Below are 20,623 nucleotides of genomic sequence, written 5' to 3'. Positions count from 1 at the left end.
ACGTGACGAGGATACGAAAGAAGTTGAAGAATTAGTTTTCTTTCCAAAATAACTAAAAATGAATTACTTATTTTAGCATTTTGACCTCAGGTGAATCTCGAAAGATATGAAAGATCACCCTCCAAAGTCATATATATGACTTTCATCAAATACGACTTTCTACATAATTCTATACGTGTCTATGAGATCGAGTATAGAATTAAGTTTACTTATATTAAATTAAATATTTATTTTCCTCTTTTTTATACTAGATTAATAATCCTATATTTTACATATCGATACAGTCGAGTCCTTAGGTTTTTAAAATAATATCAAGTAAAATGAAGTGCTTCAAATTATTGTTATTTAACTCGAGCCTATTTAAAGAAGTTGAGGTATTTTAAATTATTTGTTGACTCAGACAAAGTAAGAAAAAACCTCTTAAATGATTTAAACATTAGACTCAGATAAATAATAATTTTAAATTAAATCTCTTTACAAAAAAAATCTCTTTTCTCATGCTAACATTGCTTCGGTCCTTTACAAAACTTTAGTTATTAGGTTAGTCATACATTTCTCATGTTTCTAGCAATTCACATGGCCCCATCAAATAACACAAATCTTGGATATGTAAAATCGATCTTTAATCCAAGTTTAATAACAACTTACGAGAACAATCTACTTTCATAGTGTCGTGCGTGGAATGCACGTACACATACCCCCACAGTCCTAAGTGGCATCGGTCAAATTCCATTTAATAGAGGTGAGGATGGCACATGCGATACATGACGCCATCAAATTCTTGCTCGACCGCTCACAACATGTCATGTTCATGACATGCCACCATAGGTGAGATGTGGAGGATCTTTGACCGTTCAATGTGATGAAGCTACAGCAAAGCATATCCAACGTGTATCGAGAGGATTCGAAACAGTGGCCATGCATCCTATTGGGTGTGGATCCAATCCAAAGAAACTTGGATTAGATTTACTTTACAAAATTACTGTAATTATATTTTAGTTTTGGTAAATAATTATCTAATCTTCATGATTTACTGATTCAATTTTAATTCCAAGTTTATCAGAATCACAATTATATATTAGTCACTAGTTTAAATTATTTATAAAAAAATATTTAATTTCTTGAATTTGATTTTGTTTTTTATTTGAATAGGACACAATGAATGGACAAAAGATTTGATCGTACAATATAATATAATAATAATTTATTTCATTTAATTAATTAATCTCGATAGGATTAAAAACTCGATATGTTTGTTTTTTTCATTATCCAACGGCCGTTACAACGAAGCAAATGTGAGTGGGCTCAGAGTTCGGGACCCACTCCCGCACCATGGTTGATAGGTTTGGAGACCAAGCCGGTCTGGTCCCACAGCTGTCCGTCAATGACGTAGTGGGTAATGGGCCGCTGTGTTGGGCCCGGGAGAAAAAAAAGGGAAGAAATAACTTTTTTTTGATCTAAAAGCAGAAATCGACAGCGAGGAAAGGTTGAGAAGGGGAGCCTCCGTTTGCTTGGCTTCTGCCTCTTGTTGGCTTCGACACGTTGATCCCTCCCTCCATACCTCCCGAGTTAACTCGGTCTCCAGGAATCGCCCGGCGCTTCGAACCGACGAAGCGAATCATCGGAAGAGAGGAGAGGAGAGGAGACCGCCCGAGACTGCGATTGGATCTCGCCGCTGGCGATCATGGCGTCGAACCACCCACCGGAGAACGGCGTCGACGGGGACGACGAGAGGGAGGAAGACGACGACGCCGAGGAGGAAGAAGATGAGGAGGAGCGGGAGGACGAGGAGGGGGAGCCGAGGCTCAAGTACCAGCGCCTAGGAGGCAGCGTGCCGTCCCTCCTCTCCAACGACGCCGCGGCCTCCATCGCCGTTGCCGAGCGTATGATCGCCCTCGGCACCCATGACGGCACCGTCCATATCCTCGATTTCCAGGGCAATCAGGTCGAATACAGCTGACTTCCCTTTCTTTGGGCAGTTTTTGTTTCTAGCGTTGCGCTTCATTTCAAGCCCTTGATTCATTGGATTGGAGGATATAATGTTGTTATCGATTAAAGTTTGCATCTATGATCAACTATGTGTGCGGTTTAGAATCGTTTCCGTTTGCGGTAAGTTTGATCATGTCTAGAATAGGGAGACGTGCGATGATAAGTTGCCTAATTTCCCTTGCTTATCAAGATCTTGATTTGAATCCTCTTCAAAATCGCCACTGGGATCAGAATAAGTTTGTCACGTTTGCGTCCAATACATGATGTGAATCTCCAAGGAAAGACTTCTATATCCTTTTGTTGCTTGCTTTGTTTGCTACCTTTGAATTTTTTGTGTCTATTTGGTTTCTTGTTATATCCTATTCTTTCAGCTCAAACGACACTATCCTGTACTTGCGTCCTCACATTGCTTCAACGTTGTTTGTTCAGACAGTGACTAGAATTGCACCTATATCATGATCAACTTTTAAGTTGACCCATGGCAGATGATCTCTACTGGATGATCTTGTGTTCAACTCCAGAAATTGTTATTGCATATTCACAGGTTCTGATTTAAGTCAGGAGAACTGCTATTCAAATAAAACTAATTTCATCACTTATTCTTTTTTTAAATTAAGCATTGAAATTTTAATTGCATTTGGTGCTAATTTGACATTCCATCCTCTTTCTTATGACCTATGGGAATGATTTATCATCAATATCTTAGGATGATCGTTATTTGTATCAATCAACAGAAATTATGAATGTTTCTTGCATTTCTTTGCCTGAAAGATTAGTCGAGTCGATTGGAACCATCCAAAATCAGTTGATCTGTGATCCTTTGAATGATCACAATCATCCAATGGCAGCTTCAAGGAAAAAAGAGAGAGAGCAAAGATGAAAGGAAGAAGGCTGTTTATAATGGCAGCATGAACTGCCAGGTCTGGTAGGTTGCAGCGAAACACAAAAGGAAGAAAGAGGAGGGGAGGTTTAACATATAAGAGGTGAGAGTGAGAGTCTGTCAATCTTCTCCAACTGTACTTATAATTGAGGTGAAGATCTTGTTCAATTTTACGTTTGATATCTATCCTTCCAGATCTTACATATCAATAGTCGACTGATATGAGCCCCACTTGTCATCTGTGTGCTCCACCTGCCTCCTTAGATGTGGAACTGTCAGATCAAGATTGGGGAAAGGGGTTTACATATCTACTAGTAACTAATGCATGGAGTAGTTCCTGCAAATCCAAAAACTATCATGAATCACCGTCTCCTGAATCAAATTTAATAAAAAAAATCTTCTCCTAATTAGCATTATTTTTTTTTCGTAAACATATTCTAAAAATTCTAGAAGTTAGCAGACACGATTTTTCTATTATCTTTATATATATATATATATATATATATATATATATATATATATATATATATATATATATATATATATATATTTATTTATTTATTTATTTATTTATCTAGAATATCTTATATTAAATCCTAGGTCCTAAGGCCACTTTACAATTCTGATCTTATGGACTTGGACTTAGACATGAATTCGGATCCCTGCTATAGGCACGGATAAATACTTGGTTCGCCTATGATAAACTTAAACAACATTCATGGTGAGCAGAGTATCTTCTTATTCTTAATGACATTAGTTATTTTCTCTAGAACTTTTGTGAACGTTCTTCTCTTATTTAGAGGTTGTGCTGTCTACTGCTATCCTCCCTAACACATGTTGCTCCAACTTGGATAATTTTTGTGTTTACAGGTTAAAGAATATGCTGCTCATACAGCCACTGTGAATGATATTAGTTTTGATTCAGAAGGTGAATATGTTGGTAGCTGTTCAGATGATGGATCTGTGGTGGTAAATGGCCTCTTCACTGATGAAAGATTAAAATTTGAGTATCATCGCCCCATGAAAACCATAGCTCTAGATCCCGACTTTTCACGTAAACCCTCAAGGAGATTTGTTACAGGCGGTTTGGCTGGTCAACTTTTTTTGAACCTGAAAAATTGGCTAGGATATGGTAAACAGGTTTGTTTTGCGTTCCAAAAGTTTCTGTAGAAGAGCTGTAATACTTCGAGGAAACTGTGACATTATCTCTTTTTCTTTTTGTTCCTCTTTTTCCATACAGGTTCTTCATGATGGTGAAGGTCCAATACATGCTGTTAAATGGAGAACAAATCTCATTGCTTGGGCTAATGATGCAGGGGTGAAAATCTATGACATGGCAAACAATCAACGTATCTCATTTATTGAGAGGCCACGAGGGAGCCCACGACCTGAGCTTTTACTTCCCCACTTGGTTTGGCAGGTTTGTCCAATGCAACCACATAAACAGTTTCAATAACATGGTCTCAAAACCGGTAGGATATGGTGCATACTGGCCACTATTTACCGATTTGAGGAAGGCCCAATACCGAAACATATATTGGTATTTAACTTATTGTTATTTTCTTTGGATGATATCGGGCATTACTAGTTAGTATACCACCCAGTATACCTGTATTATACTGGTCCGGTAGATCATCAAAATTGGTATTGGACCGATATTTAAAACCTTGCTATGTACTAGATTCTTATCCAATGTTATTAAAATAAATCATATAATGTGGAAAGAGATGCAGTTATTTAGTCAGCCCAAGATTGATATTTATTTGACACAAATAACATGCTACAGTAGCAGATTAGGCATATGCTTCAGTTAATATCAATTTTTTTGGATTTAATGAAATTATTATTGAGGTTGGGGTTTGGCTTAATGATAAAGTTGCTCTGCTGTAAATTGATAATTATTTAATTAGTTCACCTTGTGGTAGGGATTGCTCGAGATCAAGGGAAAGGTTAGGTATGTTTGAATTTATTGAGACCCCATGAATGAAGTAGCCATGTGCTCAAAGTTGCTTAAGTTTTTTATCATATTTGATATTAGAAAGTAATTTTTTTAATTTTCAAGGACAAAATGTTATGCATTTCAAGTATTGAAATTTCATACCATATCATGGTTTCGAGTTTCGCTCGGTACAGTACGGTACTATGTGCCGAGTGGTACACTAGGGTGTGCCGAGCGATACACCTAATTTAAGCATAAAATCCTTCGAAAATACCTGAAAATTTTTAAAAAAAGTTATGATATGGTTTTTAAGTTAGAAATAAATATAGTAATAGTATAAGTTTAGCAAAACCAATGTAAACTAAGTAAGAATAGTATCACATATCTTTTACTGACTTTGAGAAATAGCCTTGTGCAAGGTTCGTATTTCGATCCGTTACTGATTGTTCTTCTATAAATATTTAAATATCTACAGAAAATTTATTTGAATTTTCAATTCACAAATCGTTGCTTTGTAGAGTTTAGGAGAGTATAAATGTGAGAAAAAATGAGTTTGAGGTAGTTTAAGAGAGTGTGAGAGTGGGGGGAGAAGATGAGTTTAAAAACCCATGAGAAAGGGCTCCAATGGTCAGAGCACTGTTACAGATTGGTAACGGTCGAAATCGACCATTACCGAGCTGTGACGAGTGGTAATGGTCGAAATCGACCGTTACCGAGTTGTGTCGGGCAGTAACGGTCGAAATTTCGACCGTTACCGTCTGATATACCCCCGTATTGTCAAATACGAGGTGATATTGAGTGTTCCGCCCGGTAACGGGCGGTCCACGTATCGATATGCTGTCGGACCGGTACGTACCACTCGTACCAAACGGTATTATTCGAAATTAAAAGCCCTTTGTATCTAATAACTTGGAGGATTGATTTATTTCATTTGGATGTAGACTTTTCCAAAATGCTTATTATGTGTAATGGAGATTTATTGACACTAATATCATTGTTGGAGTCCCAGAAGTAACATAATTTGTTTTAGTACTTTATTTAGGAGACAGGGAGCTTGTTTGCACTGGATGTTTCTTTTAATTCATATCTTTTGGAGGGTTATGGACACTAGGGCGGTTATTTAGTTGGACATGGTATTTTCTTGATGGTGATAGAATAGAGTCAATTGCACCAAGGAGAACATTTTTTTTATTGTAGTGACAAAAGAAAAAATAGTCATAAAATTACTGTTTCATTTTTATAATTAATTTGATTTAGAGTTCTTGCTTTTATATTTCTTTCTTAAATCTGCACTGCAGAATCCAAAATTACATTCTAATCACTTTTTTGACTTGCCTAGGATGACACTCTCTTGGTTGTTGGCTGGGGAACATGTGTGAAAATTGCAGCAATTAAGACCAACCCATCTAATGGAGCAAATGGGCTACAAAGGACAATCTCCATATCTAGTGCAAAGTACGTGGATATTGTGGCATCTTTTCAGACTAGCTACTATATATCTGGTATTGCTCCTTTTGGTGATACTCTAGTTGTACTCGCTTACATTCCGGAGGAGAATGCAGAAAAGGACTTTAGAAGTACTGTGCCATCCCGTCAGGTAATTGTGCTGCAGCAATGTTGATCATGAACTATATAGAAATTTTATTAATTCACACTCAATTTTCTCCATTTTCATTCTTTGGGTAGTTCATAACTCTCTGTAGTTAATCATGTTGTGGCTTTACTATACTACAATAACAGATTGAATATCATTTGGCATTTCCTTTGCAAGTTGAACTTTCATTGTTAGCCTTCTCATCTCCTTATGCTTTTTGGATGTTGTATTGCTCTTTTGTCTGGACATTCTTTTTGTTTGGGAAAAGTGTTATTCATGGAACTTAAAGGCTAATCTAATTTATTTGTATGTGATATTTCCTTAAATTGGTCAAAAGATTTCAACGTTGGCTTGATATTAGAAAATAAGGGGCATCACTGTTCCTTTTTCCTCCTTTTCATGCTTTTCAAATGCTAGTGGAAAGATGATAATGTGTTTCACTTGATTGACCAACTTGTTACCTTTTGTTTTTGTTATTGGTTTTTCTTTTATAGCAAATATATTTACAAGTCTTAGTATTGATTTGGTATGAAGTTTCACAATATTGCCGAAAGCTATGGGCATGACATACTAACATATGCTAGGTCCTTTTCCATTTTACTTGGTCTGGATTGGTTTTGTAGTAATAGCTACTAGACATGTTCAAGACATTCAAGATCTCTTACTCTTTAATAGTTTAAACACTGATGACAGTCATACTTATAAGTCAAATATAAATGAAGTGATGGACCATTATAATAGGGATACAAATTAGGAAAGTTTAGAATATATAAAGATCCAATTGGATGATGCAATTGCTCGAGGATGCTGGGATATGGACATTGACCAAAGCAATGAGTCCGGCGCAATATGTAAAAAGTACAGTCTGACAAGTGTTAAAACAGGTAAATGACTAGGAATTTGAACCTTGATTTTGAGATTATCTTAGCAATCTCTAAAAACATTCTGTAACATGATTACTTTACTATTTCATTGATATGCCCTTGATCATTGATTAAAATGTGGTACCTTCATCAATGCTATTAATGATTCTTCTTGTACCAATCTGTCCTATTAATTGACATGCACTTTCTGTAAAGTAGCCACAAACTCTGCAAACATTTTAGGACATTAAAGACTAGAGTGAATATGACCTACAATTATGGTGGTAGTGTGAATAACATTTCTTTCTTGTCTCTTTTCTTTGTTGATCTTTTAGATCAACCTGCCATAGTATTTCACTGATAATGGATAAGTACTATTAGGGAGGGCTACAGGCTGCTATATTTGATTCATGAGGATAAGAAATAGATATTAACAATACTTCTCTCATATTAATTGCAAATTATTGGTACAAGTACTGATAGAAGAGGCTTACATGCACGTTATATGATGAGTAGTTCTAGATGGTGTTTGGTTAGCAAGATTTGATCATTGGAACCCAATTCAGAATGAGCAATTTGAATTCCTTATTTTGGTTGGGGCAATAGATCAGGGAAATTCATATTTTTCTTCTGGAAGGATTTAAAATTCTAATGGAAGAGCTTCTAGTGTCAAAAGCAAGGTTCTCAATTTCAGTCCGTATCGAAGCATACCGATGATATGCCGAGGCATATCGGCGGTACGCCCAAAAGGAACTGAAAAATCTCCAAAAATACCGAGGCCTACCAACCAGTACTCCTCGGTAACGATCGAAATTTGGGGCATACCGATCGGTACACCTCGGTAACAATCGAAATTCGAGGCATATACCGATCAATGTGCCTCTGTAATGATCAGATTTTGAACGTTACCACTCGGTACAGATATCGTATCACCCGATAGAGGACGGTCCGCGTATCGGTATCCTCTCAGACCAATATGTACCACCCGTACTGGGTGGTACACAGAAATTGAGAACCCCGGTCAAAAGTGTCTTTTTTAAATCGCAATAAATCAATTATGTCCTTCCTTCTATATAATTATACATCTCTTTATAACCAGATTTTTGTAATCAATCTTATTATTTTTTTACTATTATTAATAATCCATTTTGTATGTGTTTATTCATTAGCTTCTATTATTTAAATATCTCTACCTTTACATGCATATAATATATAAAATATTTATTATAGCTATTGCATATTATGATTATGATCATTGAATAAAAAAATAAAACATAGTAAATGTTTAACACACAATCTAACTCAATAATGAATAAAAATATTATGTATGAATAATTATTTAATTATAAATATTCATATGTTAAATATTAATTATTGGTAGAATGAAATTAATAATGTGCTTCTATTTTAATTTTGATTTCAATTCTGGCTTTGTAGTGTTTGTTTACTTCTAGGCTTCAAGCACAACTTTTGCATGACAAGCTGTTGTTTGAAATTTGTTGTAGGGAACTGCACAGAGACCTGAAATACGAATAGTCACATGGAAAAATGATGAGCTAACAACTGATGCTTTGCCCGTCCATGGTTATGAGCATTATAAAGCAAAGGACTATTCCCTTGCACATGCTCCATTCTCAGGTTTTTAACCTCTCATTTCAAGTAATATAAGTAAATATGTGAGCACGAAAAAAAAAAAAGAAACTATGTGAGAAAGACTAATTTTATGTTGCTTGTGCTTTTGAATGTAGGAAGCAGCTATGCAGGAGGTCAGTGGGCTGCTGGTGATGAACCATTGTACTATATAGTATCACCCAAGGATGTTGTAATTGCAAGACCTAGGTTCGTGGTCTTTAAGTGTGCATGTCTTTTTAAATCAAAACTTGTGCTTTTCTTTGAAATTAATTTTAAACTGTTGAAGAGCTAAATGTGAGGATCCATGTAGCTGAACGTAACCATGTCAGACTCGAGGTTTTTGTTCTTTATAACCCTTTAACTGTTCAAGAGCTAAATAGTTGGAAATTATTTATCTGAATCTACTTATTTTTGACATTAGGCTTTAGTTCTTCCTTCACTTCTTGTAATTGTTAAATGTTGTTTTCAAGGCACGGTGCCCTTTAACTCATTTCCTTTTTTAAAAATAAATTATAATATTGTAATTTGTGCATTTGAAACTTAAGTTGATATAATAGTATAATACATTAATTTTTATCGTCTGTTTAAATTTATTTGTTTGTTGCGGTTAAGATTATTGTCTACCAATATTAAGTCAATCATATTTGTGTGTCATATAAGGTTGTAACTTGTCATTATTAACTGTAAGTTTTAATGGCCAGAGATGCTGAAGATCATATTTCTTGGCTTCTTCAACATGGTTGGCATGAAAAAGCTTTAGCTGCAGTTGAAGCAGGTCAAGGACGAACTGAGCTTCTTGATGAGGTATTCTATTTTGGCAATCCTTTTTTTTATCAAATGATCATTTTATAATTAATCAGGTGGCTGATGCAAACAAACTCATCTGACACTTGGGCCTTTGTTAAAAATGTCTGCTACTTATTAATTTTGTATTCTTATTTTTTTATTTCTAATTGGAGGATCTGCATTTGTGATACTTAAGTAAGACATGCACTTTGCTGATCTATTCTAGTCCTTGCCAAGTGCTTATATAAAGCTCTTAAGTATTGAGCAATTTTCTCAGAATGGTATTTATCTAGCATATGCAAACTTTCTCCGTATTTACTTATGAAGGAAAGAAAACAAAGAATGATCAATTTGACTTTTATTTTGAGAAGAGTTTGAACTTTGAAATGCCACTGAATTTCAGGGTAGTTGAGAGCTAGCAAAGCTTCAGGATACTTGTGAACTTTATATTTCTTATGTATAGCTTTCTTCTATTTTGATGTTTTAAGCCTCCTGAAATAGAATTCACTATTCGTGAGATGGGCAATCGAACATAAAAAAGGCCAGTCACCATGAACCATAATAATTTTGAGTTGCAAATGTTATGGAAACTAAAGTGTAAATTTGAGTACTGCATAATATGCAAGTGGGATGTTAATTGCTTATTATCCTCTCAAAATTTGACAAAATACCTTTTGACAATGATGTTTAGACTTCAGAGTCCTTTAGTTTTTAATATGCAGGGCTTCCTTAAATATTATGTTCATTGTCCTTGATTGAGACACGATCTCTTTCCATTCTGTAGAAGTTAATCATCATAATATCCAATCATCTCCTAACTATTTTAATTTGTGGACTGGTTCCATAGTTTCTTACTGACTCTCAATATTAGAACACAATTTTCATCATTTAAAGTGGAACCCAGTTTTTTAATCTGATTCTGTGAAAAATTTGTGGATAATAACTTGAATGCCAGGTGGGTTCAAGATACCTTGACCATTTAATTATCGAAAGGAAGTATGCAGAGGCTGCATCTTTGTGTCCTAAATTACTTCGAAGTTCTGCTTCAGCATGGGAAAGGTTTGTTAAAGCCCCAAACTGTATTTATGCTGGTATGTTTCAATGTAATAACATGTATTTTTCCTTGGTAGATGGGTTTTCCACTTTGCTCATCTTCGCCAGCTTCCTGTTTTGGTTCCTTATATGCCTATTGAAAATCCACAACTGAGTGATACTGCTTATGAGGTACGTATGTTAGATCTATCTACCAAGAATTACCATGCTAGTTGGCATATGTTAGCATGGGTTGGCATGAACCATACCAAAAAGATATAGACACCTGCCAAGCTGACTAATGCTGAAGGTACTGATGTGGCTAAGACAAATTTGTTGTCCATGCTAGGTAGCACAAGGCCATGGTGATCAACATGGCATGATTTGTGCCCAAAAGTATTGCAATACCATCGTGCTACAAAACAACAATATTTGCTATTTTGCAAACTTCATTTTGTGACTTATTGTATGATTTGCTAAGTGCAGTTAGATGTATACAACATGCAGGTTGCACTTGTTTCATTAGCTACCAATCCATCTTTTCACAAGCTTCTATTATCAACAATCAAATCGTGGCCAAATACACTGTATTCTTCAATGCCTGTTATCTCTGCAATTGAACCTCAGCTTAATACATCATCCATGACTGATTTTCTAAAGGAGGTAAAATTTACAATTTGTTTGAATTGTTCTTATCTTGGCGACATTTGTGATTTACTAATTCTTTGTGACAGGCATTAGCTGAATTGTACATTATTAATACTCAATATGAGAAGGCTTTTGTGTTATACGCTGATGTAAGTTTAACAGTTTTCACAGTCCCTGCATATCTGTGTTTTTGCATGCATGCCTTTGAGGCACATTTCAACTAGCTACAAAGGAAGAACCTGGAAATTCATGCTGACATTTATTAACATCAACATTCAGCTGTGATTTGAGTGTTTGTTGATCATGTCTATCTGTATATCTTTACAGTTGATGAAGCCCGAGATATTCGACTTCATTGAAAAACATAGTCTACACGATGCAATACATGACAAGGTATGTTAATTTTTTCTGCATGAAAAACAAAATCATGCAATAGTGAACTGTTGGATGTTATGATAAAAATCTTTATTGGGATCCATTTCATGAACAAGTCTTCAACTTCTCAAAAGATTCTAAATAATGAACAATACATGGTCTCAACATATTCCTCACAGGAGATTGATATAACATAGCAGTGCAACATAAAATAATTATTATTTTTATACAGAGAATGGGTAGATATTTGTAAATAGTGGCTTTACTTTGCATTGTTCAGTCCCCATAGATAAACCTTTAGTACAAATAGTGTCTATACAAAGGAAATTTAAGTTTATTACATGAGTAATGACTTCACTAGCTGGATCAAGCCAACATACTTATTTGGAAGAGAAAAAATAGAATTATCACATGCACTTGCATAATAATGGATTTGACTACAACATCTATTTCTAATCTGAATTCTTTTTAGCATATTGTTGCATAAGGTCATTTGCAAACGTAAGAATTCTTGTTTCCAATGCATTGAATTAGTTTAAGCCTTAAGGATATATTCAATACTTTGTATTTGTTCAAAACTAGTATGTCACAAGAAATGTCTTCCTGGTTGGCACATGTCAGTGTGAGTTGAAATCGTGAAGAAGGCATTAGCATCAATCAAACTATGATGCCAACATATGGCTAAACAAATCTTTGGCCTTGCACATAGAGTTGTGTGAATCATCACAACACAATCCATTATCATGATGGTGCTTTTTTATGTATTTATTTGTTAGATTATAGGCAATGGCAGCCCTTCATGCTTGGGCTCATCCCTACCTCACATATATTCTCCATAGTCGAGGCTGAATAATCACATGAGACCATGAAAGTTGGGCTGTTAACATATGGAACCCACTATTGGACACCAATCTCCATGGTTTGAACCAAATGCATCATATCCTGACCAAATTAATGCATAATATGATGTTTTCAGATTTTTTTGATATGCGCGGTGCACACTGCAAACTGCAAAGTACTAGCAACAGGAATGGCATACACTTACTAAAGTACACATATATAGTACATTATCTAGAATATCATATGCAAGCAGAGAAAGGTACATGCCCCATTCAACATTTACAGGAGAAATAGTGATCAAGTTATCAGGTTTAATTAAAACATAAAGAACGCCTAAGTTACAAAGTCAACACAGTAGAAAATACTAGAGAGATTAAAACTGAGTTTTGAAAATAATATGATAACTTAAGCAGCATTTAGATAAACATAATGGAAAAGATTAGAAAATATATCATTTATGTTCTATGGAAATTTGCAACGTAAACTTAACATCCTAACCGACTCTCTTTAACTTAGATGCTGACTAGCTCTGGAATTTGGCTAGGTAGAACTTATGCTTAAAACTAAATTGAAGACCATGTTGGACTTTCTACTTTTTGAGCTCTCTGGCATGTAAAGTACTTTCTAATTTGAAGGGCATCCTTTTTGCCTTTCGGTTTTCCATTGGCTGTCCTCAGTGGGGCCATCAGACTCTAATAGAATGACTTGGAATGGGATGGCATTGAAAGACGAAGAGGGAGGTCATATGTTTTTAAAGAAGAGGAGAGAAAGGATAAGAAGGGTGCGTGTGTGAATGAAAATCCCTCTTCATTTTTTTGCCATGGAATTGAGGTACTATCCTGGTATTCTAACTTTTCAAATCATGTGCCAAAAAACCTCCTTGGAAGAGTTCATGTTGCAAAGTAGTTATACCATGATAACATGCAATATCGCACATTTACCCTCTTCCATATGGGCCTTAGTGGAACAGAGTACATAATTGACAATAATGAACCATCACTGCAAAAAGGAGGATGTTCCAATATTTTCTGGGTTACTTAAGGGAGCACCAATGGATATCATAAATGATTTTACTTCTATAACTTCTTTTACAAAAGACCCTTGTATGATAGTTATTACTTCTTTTTGACAGTGTGTTTCTCTCTTCTTATTTTTCTCTTTGGTTATTTTTATTTGCTATATCATGCAGGTTGTAGAATTGATGACACTGGACAGTAAAAGAGCTGTACAACTCTTGATCCTACACAGGGATTTTATCCCACCATCTGAAGTTGTTGGACAACTTATAGGAGCTAGTAAAAAGTGTGATGAGAAATATTTGTTGCATTTGTACTTGCATTCACTGTTTGAGATCGATCCACAAGCTGGGAAAGAGTTTCATGATTTGCAGGTGGTTTTCTTTATCTTGTTTTTTGTCCTAAAATATTCATTTGTTGGGCAAGAAAATTGCTGGTTTTTATTTATTGAACTTTGATCACTAATTGATATTTTTGTTTTGTATTTTATATTTTTCAGTCACATCCTATTATCATGCATACAATGTTTACGAATGATTAAGTTGAATCCTTCAACCAACCACAGGTTGCATAAAGAAATTACGGGTGTGATCAAGTGCGATGTTTTGTCTTTGATCTCATCATGCATATAAAGTTCAAGATTTTCGTCATTTATTTATATCATTTTTGAATCATTCTTGTTTCCTTCAAGTTTGCAACACGATAATATATTAACTAATTTTCTTTCTAACTGTTTGTCCTAATATATGCACCCATCAGCATTTGTTTGATAAAACAACATACTCAATTCAGAATATGAGTATTACATTTTCTTTATAATGTTCGTACTGAGACATAAGTTTACATTTTTTTATAATGTGCATGGGTAACATTTATTTTCTGTTACAGGTTGACCTTTATGCAGAATATGAACCGAAGATGCTACTCCCATTTCTTCGCAGCAGTCAGCACTATAGACTAGACAAGGTTCAGCCTAATATCCCTGTGCTGGTTTGTTAATTATTCTGGTAAAATGGAAGCCTGACTAGCATCATCTCTCAGGCATACGAAATCTGTGTGAAAAAAGATCTTGTTAGAGAGCAAGTATTCATTCTTGGAAGGATGGGAAATGTGAAACAAGCTCTTGCAGTCATCATCAACAAGTTGGAGGATATGGAGGAGGTATGTCCATCCATTCTTGACCTTCAGACTCCCCCTTCTCTACCTCTTTAAGTGCAGTTTCTTTTAATTGTTGTCTATTTTTCCATGACTGCTTTGGCATGTTCTTAAATCTTGAAAGCAACTGACATGAGCATCCCGAACTTCGCATGCAGGCTGTAGAATTTGTTACTATGCAGCATGATGATGATTTATGGGAGGAATTGATCAAGCAATGTCTCCGTAAGCCTGAAATGGTACATACGAGAAGCAAAACTAGGTTACATGGATATTTTCCATGATATTTATATATTATGACTATAATTGTTCTTGTTTACAACAATGAGCAGATAGGAATGTTACTGGAGCACACAGTTGGTAACCTTGATCCCTTGTATATTGTCAAAAAGGTTCCGGATGGATTAGAGATCCCAAGGTGAGAATGAATAATTAGTAGTATTATATTTTGCACATCTTTGCTTGTTGGACCCTCTACCTCAGGACATTAGCCTCGTGCAATTGAATCGCTTAGGTTGATCACCTGTAGGTTGATTCAGTTGCCTGCTTGGTGGGTTGTTATTTTCATTTTGTTTGGCATAACCTACCTGTTTGATAATCCATTCATCTTTTACTGTTGTACAAAAAGATTTTATCTGCATATACTATACATCTCTGTCGCACCATGCTGCTGGCTCTTTTCTGTCATTGTCGTTGCAATTAATTTCTATTTCCGTAAATGCTCTTAGGTTAAGGGATCGTCTTGTGAAAATCATAACTGATTATCGAACAGAAACCTCTCTGAGACATGGATGCAATGATATCCTAAAGGTGCAGTTTCTTTTTTTTTTTGTGTATTCTAACTTGTTGAATTTATTCTTCATATTTTATCTTGTCATTCAATCTTGCTTGAACACTTTTCAGACCGACTGTGTGAACCTTTTGGTCAAGTATTACAACGAAGCTCGGCGTGCGGTCCACTTGGGAATCGAAGAAGAAGGAAACAGGAAGAAGGAAGACGATACAGCTTTTGGCCAGAAAGTTGAAAGAGCATCAAGCAGCATAAAGACGATGGAACTCAAGTCCAAAACTAGGGGGGGCGGCCGATGTTGCCTGTGCTTCGATCCATTTTACATTCAGAACCTCTCTGTTGTTGTCTTCTTCTGTTGCCATGCATACCATATCTCCTGCCTTATCGGTGCCTCGGATTCCATGAACGAAGCAAGTAATGCATCCGATAGCGACGATGACAGTGAGAACGACGATACCCAGCCGAGCAGGTCCGGAATGTGTTGCGTGTTGTGCACTACGGCTGGTAGATGAGTGTATTAGGCAGCGGAAGAGTGTTTTCTTTGTGGTGAGCTTATGCTTTTTCAAGTGAGCATGTGTAATTTTTATGCCTAATTGGCAAATGTGTTTTGTAGGTTAATAATCACTATCTTTCTAATTTGACCTCTTCCACAGCTGTTTCACCTCATTAGTCCTTCTGCTTTGGCTCTTTTAACCTTTTGGTCAAACTGACTTGCTACAAAGATTCATCCATCATCTTTTAAGATCGGGCATCACATTTGGGACCAGTCTTGTCACGAGCTTAACTCCGTCGACTTGACGTGTTGGAATCACCAACCAAAAATTTTCAAATTTAAATCAATGATGGTATGCTCACTTAAGTTTTCTCTTGCATCCAACATAGGACTTGAATGAATGTTTTCCTCTCTTTCATCGAATGTTTGACGCCATCTTTAAGATCAACATGTAATCCATCCAGAATCAATTTTATTCCACCTTTTTCATATTGGCATCTCAATTTTAAATGAATATTATTATCCCTTTTGTTTTACATTCATTGGTAGTGTGGCGTGGGCTGCCGCCCCCTATGCTTATCTGTAGCTTTGCGTATCTGCTGTTGTCAACTCAATAATACAAACAACATCACCTAATAATGCAAAACATCCGGCAAACTCATACTTCTATCGAAGGCAAGTGCTTGTAGTTCAGTTGCAGCCTCTGTACAACTCGGTTGCATGTAATTAAGATCGTGACTGGTTATGCCACCTGAAACATGATTCTTATTTGAAAAGTATGGCATGCTCCTATAAAATAAATTTACATGAGCAAAAGAGATGAAGACTGTGCTCCGCTCCAAGATTTCCGTAACTCGAACCCAAGTCATCCAAGTCGTAAAGAGACAATCTTATCATACTACACTACAAAGTTTCCGTGCGCAACACAATGGCAAACATCTCGATGAGAATAATCCCAATTGGTGAAATCTTTTTTATTTATTTTATTGTTTTTTCCAACAGGGATGCAAGGGAAATCTTTCCTGAGCACCAGTGAAAAATAACCAAATACGAATTCAGCTTTTCCCTTTAGGATCAGGGCAACGAATTATACCCCATTTCTTCCGCACATCCTCCAAGTCCTCGTGAAAATGTTTCTCATAGTACACACACATAAGATCCGTGGATGCCATACCTGCCCTAAGAGCCCATGGAAAGTAATGCTGGAAGAAGAGAGCCCTTTGCTTTTCGCTAAACCTCGCTGAACCTCCAACAACTGACAGTGCACACATAGGAAGAAACATTTGCTGAAATTCAATCACTTTAAGAGCAGACTCACCTATCAGGTTTGTCGGAAGGCCAAACAGGACATGCCAGAAGTCATGCACCTCACGAGCACGTGTGGCCACATACGCCAGTTCATCTGTGTCCATGAATCGGACTGGTGGACGGTCATCCGGAGAGAAGTTTCGTGTTCCCATGAATCTTGCATAAGCGGAACCGAATGTGCTTTCTGGCAAATCCCAGGCATGTGACACTTCGGCAGATATTACACGTGGACGCTCTAGAAGAACTTCCTGAAAGAAAAACATTCTACAATGAATCAGGTAAAACAATTAAGTTGTGACGACACTTGTGACGGAACTCATGCATGCTCCAGTTACCATAGTCAAGTGCATGAAAATACTAAGATGATTATGTTGAATCTCATGCTTATTAGAAATTTTGCTTAAGATTGTTAACAATAGACAAAGGAATTCACCCTTAGGAAGGGCTATCATCTCTTCCCATGTGGTTATGTGACTCCTACCGATCATAAGATTCAAGTGTTCGGCACCAACGCATATTTGATGCACATCTAAATTTGGCAAAAGCAAGTTTCCTTTTCCACACTTCAGAATATTGATGTTCGAAATTAAAAACTTCTGCATGTGTCTCCCAAAAAAAAATCACCTTCCCATAGAATTCTGGAGCCTCTGACTTAGAAAATGTTCCAATAAATAGGGTTTCATGTGAATTCACATGTTGTTCTCTTCCAAATCCCTATTAAGGTGCCGCCTTTGTGTGTCAAAATAATTTATTTATTGTCTTAAGCCTCTATCAGTGATCAAACTCCGACCAGAATCAGTCGAATATTGGTTCTGACAACCTATCAGACCTAGCACAGTCAATAAGCACACAACAAATGAATAGGCTTTAACAGGCATTACAGCTAGATGTCACAGAAGAAGAATTGCCAATAACTGAGGGTTCAACATGGAAAATTGAGGTATCCTGTAGGGTTTTTAAACCAGTTAATAAATCGATGGTCCTTATGATGCCTGCATTCACCTCTGGTTAATGTGATATATCACATATATTCTCATGTACCTATACACATGCATAAGCTTATTATTTTAAAATCTTAGGAAGTTAGTTATCTTGACCAGTCAAATACATAACTACTACGGCGTGTAAAAGATCACACTCTACAAAACTTTTACTAACATTTTGTGGGACACAACATTAACTCATTACTTGAGAAATATAGAACTGATTGTTTCTTTGGTTGTCAAGTAGATGTATGTACTCACTCTGCCTTCGCTTCTATTCCTCATCCGCTCAAGTACCCGCTGAAAAGCTGGCTTCCCAGTGGTCTCACCTAGCGCAGCTATCAAATCTGCTCTTCTAGGATCCATCAAGGCACCAAGAGCTGAACCAAGAGCAACTGCTGCTTGTTGCCATCCCTTTAGAGGAATCCGTGCTCCTTCCATGATTTTGAATTTAACTTCAGACCTACTTGAAGAATGACACGGTTGTCACAAGCCAGACTTTATAATCTACAATATTAGGCCACTAATAGAGCCCAAGAATGAATTAACAAAACACCATAATAACTACAGTCAACACTAACTGAGTCCATGGTGATTATGCATATACAGCAAGAACAGATAGTCAGATACTGAAGAACACAACTTACTAAAAAAAAAATTATACTATAATCATTGTCTACTTCAATGGAACATTGAAAAACGATGTTGAAGAAGGTTCTCTATTTAATGGATCAGCATAGCTTAAATCTTCCAAGAAGCTATTTCTCAACTGAATCAGGTTAATTGTCTTCATATCTTGATGACTCTTGCTTAATGTCTATAATCCTCCATGTTTCTATTTATTGCTCTAGTCATTACTATTGCAGTGGTTGTTACAATCATTCTTATTATTATCACTCTTCTTTCAGTAAGTGAAAGAAGAGCTAACCATTTCCTTGGACTATATTTAGGTACAAACCTAATAGGCAAAAATTCTAATCTTGGAAAAACCATCTACTACATTATCTTCTACCACATTATCTTAACGGTTTCATTTACACGACTGACTATTTTGTCCTCTACAAAGTATTGGTTTGCAAAACTCTGATCCCCATCATTACCATCATCAATCATATGATTATAATTATTTGTTATATTGTGGGGCTACAAACATTTGGCTTCCATGTCCCTTGTCTTTGATCGTTAAGTGAAGATTCTACCTTTTCATTTAAAGTACCTTCTGCCATGAAAAATTTGGACTTAAAACATAAGGGAACAATTGTGTGTTTCTTTGGAGTGACAACAACCAATAGATCCTTTAAATGCTTTGCAGTATATACAGAATCGTCTGAAGGAGAAAATAACACAACAAAATAGGCCAGAATATGTTCACAAACTCATCAGTAAAAAGCCCCAACCCAAAACGGATGAAAATTGATACACTATCGATACGTTCAACGATAAAAGGTCAGGCTTGGACTAAAATGTGTTCCTTGGACCATATTGGCATGAAATTGCTATGTTCTAAATAAAACCACCAAATTAGTTTTCTTGATCGATTTTGCTACATCCACAAAATTCGTTCGAGGCACGGCTTCGTGAATCATCTTCTCAAATATGCAGTCCTAAACCCTATCTGCCTACTGGTATGAGTTAACAAAAAACTCTTCCATAAAGCTTAAAGCAAAAAACGAAGCATCAGTCGAATATAATGACCTCGTAAACATACAACAACAGCGATCACGTACCTTGAATTGCTTCGAGTTCCGATCGAAACCAGAAAACCGACTTGGGGTCGTCGCCGTCTTATCCAAGCGAGGAACTGAGCGACGATCGTAGCGACAGTAGATTCACCGATGGAAATCGATAAATCTACGGGCGCAGGGTTCCGGGAACATAATTTAGTTCGTTTCCTCTTCCGAAACCACAAGACATTTCTACCCTAAGCAGTATTGGCTCGTCGACCGGGCCCCAGCACCGTTCCAGTAACTCCTTCATTTCTAACAGAGGGACGCCCCATTCGATGATCCTCCGCTATAAGATTTGTGCTATGAACGCGATTAGACGGTCCTCCGCTATAAGATGCTTGCAAAATCTCAAGATTCGTGCTCTCAGAATAAGCACCTGCACATCTCATACAGGTGCAATTATATATTTATATATATGTATATATGATCTTGATCATCTAAATCATTAAGAGACAATGCAAGACAAAGAGTCGTGCTCTTCCGAAATTTCAACTTAGACATGGCGTCATACACGCAAACATGATTGCAAGAGCATAGAATTCCAACATTTGACATTTGAAATTGTCATTGGAT

At 36.3% G+C, this 20,623-nt stretch overlaps 2 protein-coding genes across 3 annotated transcripts; one reads left to right on the top strand and one right to left on the bottom strand.

Moving 5' to 3' along the window:
• The first annotated feature begins 1,486 nt into the window (after positions 1–1,486).
• On the top strand, positions 1,487–16,205 carry LOC103980676 (vacuolar protein sorting-associated protein 41 homolog). The gene is made up of 19 exons (XM_009397134.3): positions 1,487–1,945; positions 3,740–4,009; positions 4,110–4,289; positions 6,148–6,405; positions 8,771–8,903; positions 9,014–9,104; positions 9,599–9,701; positions 10,639–10,742; positions 10,814–10,907; positions 11,223–11,378; positions 11,450–11,512; positions 11,691–11,756; positions 13,768–13,968; positions 14,483–14,560; positions 14,636–14,755; positions 14,908–14,988; positions 15,082–15,167; positions 15,478–15,559; positions 15,653–16,205. Exons 1-19 carry the CDS (start codon positions 1,685–1,687, stop codon positions 16,049–16,051), a joined length of 2,826 nt encoding a protein of 941 aa, XP_009395409.1. The 5' UTR covers positions 1,487–1,684; the 3' UTR covers positions 16,052–16,205.
• A 771-nt stretch (positions 16,206–16,976) lies between these two features.
• LOC103980675 (ubiquinone biosynthesis protein COQ4 homolog, mitochondrial) lies at positions 16,977–20,221 on the bottom strand. 2 transcript variants are annotated; one of them, XM_009397133.3, is made up of 3 exons: positions 20,051–20,221; positions 18,585–18,789; positions 16,977–17,588 (listed from the first exon to the last, which is right to left on the bottom strand). In XM_009397133.3, the coding sequence occupies exons 2-3, from the start codon at positions 18,762–18,764 to the stop codon at positions 17,088–17,090; spliced, it is 681 nt and encodes a 226-aa protein (XP_009395408.1). In that variant the 5' UTR covers positions 18,765–18,789; positions 20,051–20,221; the 3' UTR covers positions 16,977–17,087. The 2 variants fall into 2 exon arrangements, with proteins under 2 accessions (XP_009395408.1, XP_009395407.1); XM_009397132.3 differs by having other exon boundaries at positions 18,585–18,786; positions 20,051–20,201.
• Between the last annotated feature and the right edge of the window lie 402 nt (positions 20,222–20,623).

This window comes from Musa acuminata, chromosome BXJ2-4, assembly GCF_036884655.1.
Source record: "Musa acuminata AAA Group cultivar baxijiao chromosome BXJ2-4, Cavendish_Baxijiao_AAA, whole genome shotgun sequence".
Classification (NCBI taxonomy): Eukaryota; Viridiplantae; Streptophyta; class Magnoliopsida; order Zingiberales; family Musaceae; genus Musa; species Musa acuminata.
This window is presented reverse-complemented; position numbering and strand designations above follow the sequence as displayed.